At 37.0% G+C, this 9,690-nt stretch overlaps 1 protein-coding gene across 1 annotated transcript; it reads left to right on the top strand.

Annotated features, from left to right (window-relative positions):
* The first annotated feature begins 515 nt into the window (after nt 1-515).
* LOC139112771 (uncharacterized) lies at nt 516-2,243 on the top strand. The gene has a single exon (XM_070673831.1). It carries the CDS (start codon nt 567-569, stop codon nt 2,241-2,243), a length of 1,677 nt encoding a protein of 558 aa, XP_070529932.1. The 5' UTR covers nt 516-566.
* The last annotated feature ends 7,447 nt before the right edge of the window (nt 2,244-9,690 follow it).

The raw sequence follows: 9,690 nt of genomic DNA, 5'->3' as shown, positions 1-9,690 counted from the left end.
ATTATCCATAATATCAAGTGCAACTGTCCATTTTCATCTAATTTAATCAAAAGTAATTATTTGATTTTTCTAATGTCGTCAAAGTAGCCAATCTATACTTTTATTCTTATATATTTTTTCTAAATCGTAATTTTTCACGAATATCATTAATATGTAGTAATAATAGAAGTTAGAATTCTTAGTAGCAATTTAATCAGTATCACGTAGCGAAATATCATATCATATTAATTTTAATTCGGCGTACTCCTATCTCCTTTTGCAAAATCCCCTAACTTGGCCTTGGTGCAAAAGCTAGCGGTGTATGTTGCGACGAGCGAGCAGTCTCGCCTCATCATTGTAACTGAGCGGAGGTCCGCTCTAATCAATAAATTCTTTTTTGAAGCATTTCCAAATCAATTTTACTTTACAATTTATCTGAATCCCTTACAAAATCAGAAGTGGGATCGAGACTCCGAATTCCTCAGGTAAAAACGAGGAGAAGTGATTTCGAATATCTCAAAGGAGATCGAAATAAGTTCAAAGTGAATAAGTTGTGCGCGAAAGCGTGAATTGGAACTGTGAATTGTATGAGTCAAGGAATCGTTATGAGAGATCTTAGTACATTCACTGTTACGACATTAAAGGATAAGCTGCGTGAGCTAAACCTGGCTACAACAGGCATTAAAAATGAGTTAATCAAGAGGCTTCAAGAAGCGGATCCGTCAGGACAATGGATCATAGATCTTGATTCAACGGAGTTAGACGCGTCGGAAGAAGAGCGAAGTGAAACCTCGAGTCCGAGTGGGGCAGCAGACGACCAGGAAAATCCACCTGGTAGAGAAGAAATGCTCAGAAGGGAAAATGAGTTAGCGAAAAGAGAACGATCTTTGATGGCTCGAGAATTGGATGTTATGCGAAGAGAAAATGAGCAGTTACGCGTTTTGACACAAGTATCGCAAAACGAAAGCTTCAGTGCGTCAACCTACAAGATTAGTTTGACTAGTTTGAAGGAACTGTTACCGGCCTTCAGTGGAAAATACGGAACTTTTCAGAAATGGAAAGAGCAGTTGACGTTGGTAAAGCGAACGTACCAACTGGACGACGGCATGACAAAGCTACTGATAGGAGCAAAACTAGAAGGAGATGCAATCGAGTGGTTCCATTCGGTACCGGAGCACCTTTCTATAACTCTTCAGGACCTGTTAGGACGTATGGAGATAATGTATGATCAGCGGGAAAAAAAGTTGACCCTACGAAGAGAATTCGAAAAAAAAAAATGGAATTATGGCGAAACGTTTGCCGAGTATTATCACAAGAAAGTTATTCTTGCCAATAAGGTCCCGATAAGCGAAGAGGAGATGGTAGATTACATCATTGAGGGGATTCCAGATGACTCCATCAGACGACAGGCAATGATGCTGCGATTCGTGGATAAAGAAGCAATGCTACACGGAATGGAAAACATCTCGCTGCCTACAGAACATAAAACGCAACAAAAAATGGAAAAAGGGGCGACCAAGATAACAGGCAAAACAACGGGTGCATATAAGAAAAGTAGTGGTGAAGTGAATGTGAAAACAGAAGTGCGGTGCTATAATTGCAACGCGGAAGGTCATATGGCAAACAAGTGTCCGATGCCTAAGCGAGAAAGAGGAGCTTGCTTCAAGTGTTACCAGATGGGTCACCGAGCCAAGGACTGCCCGATAAAAGGACGCCCGAAGAAAGTAGTTAACAGCGTGTCAACCACCAGAGGAGACGAGGAAAGCGACGGCATGTCAAATGGCGAGAGAAGCGAAATTATTAATAGCGTGTCTAATAGCGAGATTAAGGACTTTCATAGAAAAGTAAGTTATGAACTTGTAGACAAAGCAAATGATATGAAGATTTCTCTAGAACTCGATACGTTATTAGATACCGGTAGTCCTATAAGTTTTATTAAAGAAACTCTCGTGCCACCAAAATTTGTAAGACCTGTTTTATCGGATAAAAATATGTATTGCGGATTAAATAATAGTAAACTACAAATAAAAGGAGAAGTAAAAGCAAATATAACATTAAACCGGAAAGAAGCAAAGTATGTAATAATAATGGTTGTTACAGAACGTTCAATGAAGGCATCAGTTGTAATCGGTCGAGACCTGCTAATACAATTTTTTGGAAAAGAAAAGTCAGATGGCAAAATCTCAGAAGATGAAGTGATAAAGGAAATATTGCAAATATCCATAGACGAAGTAAATTGTGATATAAAAAACGATAAACATTAATCAAAAATAAGTCCCGAAATACAAGTATCCGTTAAGAAACTATTTGAAAATGAATATGTAAAACCCGATAGGCCAGAAAAACCAAAGGTTGACGCGGAACTTTGTTTAAAATTACGAGAGAATAAGCCATTTAACTTTCCTTCAAACCGGCCTTCTTATGCAGAAAAAAGGGAGCTTCGAGTATTATTAGATTCGTTAGTTGAGAAAAAAATTATACGCCGAAGCGAATCGGAATATGCATCTCCGGTTGTGTTAGTACGTAAAAAAACAGGAGATATACGACTATGTGTAGATTTTCGCGAATTAAACAAACTATTGATTAAGGATAATTATCCATTGCCAAACATAGAGGATTTGATAGATTCATTGTATAACAAAAAATACTTTACAAAGTTAGACTTGAAAAGCGGATTTTACCACATTAAAATGTCAAAAGATTCAGTAAAATATACCGCGTTTGTAACGCCGTTAGGGCAATTTGAATTTTTGCGTATGCCGTTTGGTTTAAAAGTAGCCCCCTCCCGTTTTCAGCGTTATATTAATCAAATATTGTCTAATCTCATTCGAGAATCGAAGGTGATAGTTTATATGGATGATATTTTAGTAATATCGGAAACAATTGAGCAACATTTAAATATATTGCGACAGGTGTTTAGATTATTTGTAGCAAATAAACTCGAATTAAGAATCGATAAGTGTATTTTCCTCCAAACAGAAATAGAATTTGTCGGGTATTTGATTACAGGCACCGGAGTAAAACCAACTAAGGCAAGAGTAGAATCCGTAAAAAGAATTCCAGTACCGCGTAATATTAAGGAGGCACATAGTTTTGTCGCTTTATGTTCCTATTTTAGAAAATTTATTCAATCCTTCTCGTTGATTGCTAAGCCACTGTACGAATTATTACGTAAAAATGTGACATTTACCTTCGGACCGCGTGAATTAAAAGCATACGAGGAATTAAAGATTAAATTAACACAGGCACCTGTACTAGCAATATACAATCCAAATAGCGAAACAGAGCTACACTGCGACGCGAGTACGAGCGGTTTCGGGGCAGTATTAATGCAACAAGGTAAAGACAAATATTTTCATCCAGTCTTCTTTTTCTCAAAACGAACTACAGACGCAGAAAGTAAATATCATAGTTTTGAATTGGAAATGTTATGTATAATATATGCCCTGCGACGATTTAGAGTTTACTTAAATGGAATTAAATTTAAGATAGTTACGGATTGTAACGCGTTAGCCTTAGCAATTAAGAAAAAAGAAATAAATCCTCGAATAAGTCGATGGGTGTTAGAATTAATGAATTATGATTATACAACCGAGCATAGACCCGGAAAACGAATGGGACATGCAGATGCGTTAAGTCGATTGCCACACGAAATAATGGTAATCACCGATAATCCGTTCGAATTAAACCTTGCTCTTAGTCAAAGTCGAGACGCCAAATTATGCGAATTAAAAGATGTATTACAAAAAACGGAAGACTCGGTCTTTGAAATGCGAAACGGAATCATATTCAGAAAACGTAACAAAGATTTATTGTTTTATGTACCACATGCGATGGAGATACATATAATGCAAAAATATCACGATCATATGGGACATTTAGCAGTAGAAAAAACCTATGATAATATATCTAAAAGCTATTGGTTTCCAAATATGAAAGAGAAAATTAAGAATTATATTTTAAATTGTTTAAAATGCATTGCATATTCTCCTGCCGACGGAAAAAAGGAAGGAAATTTACATTGTATCCCTAAGGGTGAAACTCCCTTTGACGTATATCATATCGACCATTACGGTCCGATAGATAAAGAGCGATTAGCTAAGCGATATATGTTAGTAGTTATTGACGCATTTACGAAATTTGTTAAATTGTATCCGACTAAGACTACCGCGACTCAAGAAGTAATAAGTCAACTACAAACACATTTCTGTAATTATAGTAGACCGCGTATCATAATATCCGACAGAGGGACAGCTTTTACTTCAAGCGATTTTGAAACATTTTGTAAAGAAAATAATATTTGGCATATCCTTACCGCTACACAATCGCCTCAAGCAAATGGACAAGTTGAACGCGTAAATCGTGTTATAGGACCTATGATAGGAAAACTTATAAATAATGATAAAAAGTTATATTGGTACAAGATAATTTGGGATATTGAATTTGCATTAAATAATACTATTCATAAAACAACAAGGGAAACACGAAGTAGACTTTTGTTTGGGGTAGAGCAAAAAGGAAAAATTATAGATGCTATACGAGAATATCTGAATTTAAACCTTACCGATAACGATCGAGATCTGCAATTAATGCGTGCAAGAGCGGCGGATAGAATAATGCGAAGCCAAAAATATAATAAGAAATATTTTGATAAAAAGCGTAAACCAGCTAAAAAATACGAAGTAGGAGATTTTGTTATGATAAAAAATATCGAAACTACTCCCGGAACGTCTCATAAAATTATACCGAAATATAAAGGACCGTATGAGGTATGTCGCGTTTTAAGAAATAATCGATACGTAATTAAAGATGTAAAAGAACATCGGATGTCTCAAAAACCGTACGAAGGTACGTGGGAAGCTGCAAACATAAGACCGTGGAAAAATTGCGGTGAACTTTGAGGACAAAGTATGGTCAGGACTGGCCGAAAATTGTAGTAATAATAGAAGTTAGAATTCTTAGTAGCAACTTAATCAGTATCACGTAGCGAAATATCATATCATATTAATTTTAATTCGGCATACTCCTATCTCCTTGTGCAAAATCCCCTAACTTGGCCTTGGTGCAAAAGCTAGCGGTGTATGTTGCGACGAGCGAGCAGTCTCGCCTCATCATTGTAACTGAGCGAAGGTCCGCTCTAATCAATAAATTCTTTTTTGAAGCATTTCCAAATCAATTTTACTTTACAATTTATCTGAATCCCTTACAAATATATGCATCAAATAATCAATATCTAGTCTATTTAAGTATTTTAAACTTTATTTTCAAATATAAATTTTTTTATTTTTATAAAGTCGTCAAAGTAGCCGATTCATACTCTTTTGCTTATATATATTATTTTACTGTGTCATATCGAAAAAAAAGGGTGATGTATACGTCTGACACTCAATGTACTCTAATGTATGCAGTCATATATAGTTTATTTTAACGTCGCCAAAGTAGCCGATTGACATACATATATATATATATTATATATATATATATATATATATATATATATATATATATATATATATATTATATATAATTTCAAATTGTTTATTTTATTTTTTTTATCTATCAAAAAATTCATGTTCTACATTATGTCTTTATAATGAGCTAAGAGATTTATTATCATGTATATTGTTTCATCATCACATGGGAGAATATATGCTACCTCTTCGCATGGGCATACGCTGCATTTTTTACATCGTTGGTCCAGCTGATAAAAAAAGTTAGCTGTCACCAACGTTGTTAAATGCAGCTCAGCTCACTTTGCAACAGTGACTTGAAGAGCATCATTCTAAAAAGTGACAAGCGAAAGACAATAGAAAAATGGATACAGTGGTTGTACACATTATTTATCCAATAAGAATGGTAAGTATTTATACTGTTATTTATACTGTCATTTATTATTATTATTATTTTTATTATTTTTATTTTTTCCAGCGTATTTTAACTAACCATGGGACGTACGAGATGAATACATCTCATCAAGTACGAGTTAGAATTCCACGACATGGGATTGAAGTATGTATTTTTTTTATATTTTTAATATTTATATAAGAAAAAATTTTTTATAATAATACCATTTTTTTTCTTTTTAAATTGCGGTTGTATTTGTTATTCCACATGATGGCCGGGCCGCATATGTGCGGCAACCAGAAAGTAACCTGGACACATTGATTGTCGCAGCAGCCGCAGATATTGCGGCTATACTTGAGGAAGATGATGGAAGTGTATAATTTTAGTGGTGTGCGCGCGTGTGTATGTGTGGCTAAAAAAATTTTTTATATGTGTGTATGTATGCATGACTTTTATTTTAAGTTTTTTAAATTAAAAAATGTTTTGTTTTTTTAATTTTCGTGTTTATAAAAACTGTATTTTTAAATTTTATTTTAAGTTTAAGTTTTTTAGATTAAAAAAATGTTTTATCTTAATTTTTTTTTCAAAAATTTTTTTTATGTGCGTATGTATGCATGACTTTTATTTTAAGTTTTATATCTTAAAACTGTGTTTTTTATTTTAAGTTTTTAATGTTTTTTTTCAATAATGTATGTGTGATTTTCTATATTAAAAAATTTTTATTAAATAATTTTTATTTCTTCTTTCTATCTTTATCTCAGAAAAAATTCCCTCTCTCACACTTCTCTCATTATAAGTTAGTGACGATGGTATATATGTATATAATGTGTAAAAATGGTTGATACATACGATGTGTAAAGATGGTAGGTATGAGAAATTTTGCTGACATGTGAGTTCTAATCCATGGTGCAATGAGTGAGGTGTGGAGACGGGGAAGGGTCTACGGTGAGTTGTGGAGACGGGGGAAATATCTACGGTGAGGGAACTGTATGGAGAAAAGGAACTCATTGGCATGGTGACATAAGAGAGAGAAAAAGGAAAGTTGTAAATTACTCATATTCACAATCCCTCGTCTCTACGCTATTGAAATTCTCCCTCCCTACGCTCCTCTCGTCGTAGATTCTTCCCCCGTCCCCGCTCATTGCCCCATGGATTAGAACCCGTGTTTATTCCCTACTTTTATTCTTTTCTTCTTTTAATATTCTAACAGTTTTCTTTCACATCTATTAATTTTTTGGGCGTCTAAGCGATTTTCCGGCCTTTGGCCGTACTTCTGATGGAAGATCTCCCTTGCTCGAACGAAAAGGAGGAAGGGTGGACAAGTCCGGACAAGTTCAGTCCTGTTCTTTTTTCTTCTCTCAATTTTTCTTCTAATGTACTTGATATTGAAAAAGAGCATAAAATTTTGTGTAATATTACTGGCGCTTTCGCGACGCGCCGTTAATATGAGATCTTTGGCGTAGGATCTCGCTAACAAAAAAAATTGTTTAAAACTTTATTGCGTGCCCTATCATTGGGCCTGGCGACAGCAAACGCATATGAAAATTAAGCTGTCTGGTTTCCCCAGCGTCGGAAACCCCCGAAGATAACATTTAGAACAAAAGATCTCGCTGCAGATCCATGCGACTTTTCCGACCCAGCGTCAGTCTCGCTACGCTAGTTCGATGACTAACATCGCGAATCAGCTTAGATTCTTATTGTATACTAAAGCATAAATAAATCGCATCTTAAGGACAAGAACAAAATTAATCAGTTCTCTTTTTTTTTTATAATTGCCAAAAACTTCCCAGCACTCGCGCTCTCGTGTTCGCAGTAACACTTGATAACGGCGGCATTCCCCGGGATAATAGATAAAGAAATGAGAATCAGGAGCAGACCGAGCTGCCTGCCTCCTGATCTCTTCCGGCTCAAAGTGGTCAGGGCCGATGGAGAAGGCCCTTTCCGGAACAGGATCTGTCCACGGAGTACAAGCCCTGCGTAGGAGCTCCAGGAGAGGGTCTATAACCTCTCTCGGTTCCGGATGCTCCTCGAAAATCTCGATACTCGGGACGGGAGATGGAGGTTGATCGGGGAAGTCTACTTCTGGGAGAGAGATGGATTCATCTTCGCCCAGAGAGTCGGCTTCCTCAGATTCGAACGAAAAAGAAGGCGGTGAGAGTGGAGAGGAACAGGCTCTAGGCTCACCTCCGGAAAACCGTGGCTCGGAGATGAGGGAAGAATTCGGAGTGTACGAAGGAGTCGTGGGGCGAAATTGTTCCGATCCCGGCTCCGTGGACTGATTCGAAAGATTGATTTCGCCGGACGAATTTTCACATGGGACGCTTAGGATCTCCTCTTGCGGGATATATCCGTACAAAGGTTTCGGGTCGCCGTGGATAGGTGACGGTAGCGGAGGGCCCGGACGAAGAGACTTCGGTCTCTCTTCGTTGCGCGCAGGAGAAACGAACACCTCTTCGCTTGGCGCCGCCGCGAGCAAGTATTGGATAAAGAAGCGGCGGACCAGCTCCCTCAGATTCTTGATCTGTTTATTTTTTCGCACCCGGCTCTTCGTGAGGGTTTTCTTAATAAAAGATTCTACTAAAACTCATAATTTATTTTTAATTTAATTCGAACAGATTTTTATAAGGTTAACAAAGAAAGCCTTTGACTCGTCCATGAATGAATCCACGTAATCTATCTTTGGCGAGAATCGCTTGCCGATTCTTTAGCCGTGGACAGTCGCCAAACTTCCAACAGTATTTCGCGGCGTAAACCACCGAAAATTGCTGGTTATTCGACAGCGTATCCTGGTCGATTTTCGGAAGCAGGCATTCTCACACATTTAACAGATCACAGGAACAACCGAACAGAATTAAAACCTCGGAACCTCGACTCGGACATTTCTTTTTCTCTTTGATTATACTTAGAAAACAATTAGTTTGGAAAATACATTTAGTGGAATCGAATTTCGCGGGGATACATATTGAAACGTTGAGACTTACTTTTTAGGCGATCTTCTAACTGCTTCTTCGGTACCTGATGGTTCGTCTTGCACACTCTGACACTCACGTCAATTTCAAATAAACTATATCGGCTGTAGCTGAGATGCAAGAGAGCGTGCTCCGCCAAAACACAGAATTTTATAAGCTCGGAAAAGGGGAGGACTCTTCCCGAATTTTCACTTTTCCGAAATTTTAATCTTTCATTTGCAGAGCTTGTTCCTCCACTTTTCCTATCTTAAAATTATTGGGCATTCGCACCTCATCCCTTCTCTATTTCTTAAACTTCTAAATTTTTGCCCTTAGTTTTTAAATTTTGGTGAGGAGTTCCCGAAATCCATTGGTTTTAAGGAAATAATATGCCTACGAAGCACCCCCGCTTCAACGAGTTATCCCTGCCGAGCCTTCCAGAATTTTACTATCATTTCCATCGAGGGATGGTGGGAAAACTTCTACCTTCCATATGACGTATGGTTACCTGACTTTATTGCCTTTGTCTGCACCACATACTCCGGTAATTACGGGCCTTACGCGCCCTTGGTTTTTCTAAAGCTCAGGATTTATACGCAATTACAATTTTAAGAAAAAGTTATTTTTTCATTTCCTGTGACGGACAGGTTATCAAAGTTGAAATTTTATGAGCCCCTTAGGTTTTGATTTTTTGTATTATATCTAGACAAATTCTTTGTCTGACTTTCGTTGGCGCCCGTTTACAATTTGTTGCATGTTTTTTATGCTTTCACGCAACAAATTGTCCCGGAATATGTTAACGTCTTATGGATTGTCTTTTGAAAGGCTCTGAAGTTCTTTTTTTTTTGTTACAATGGACTACGGTCTACCTTCCCCTTAACTAAAATTTTAATATATGTCGAAAAAAAGAGACGCGGAG

Source organism: Cardiocondyla obscurior, unplaced genomic scaffold (assembly GCF_019399895.1).
Source record: "Cardiocondyla obscurior isolate alpha-2009 unplaced genomic scaffold, Cobs3.1 scaffold50_0_238961, whole genome shotgun sequence".
NCBI lineage: Eukaryota > Metazoa > Arthropoda > Insecta > Hymenoptera > Formicidae > Cardiocondyla > Cardiocondyla obscurior.
Note: the sequence above shows the minus strand (reverse complement) of the source record. Positions and strands in the feature narration are given on the sequence as shown.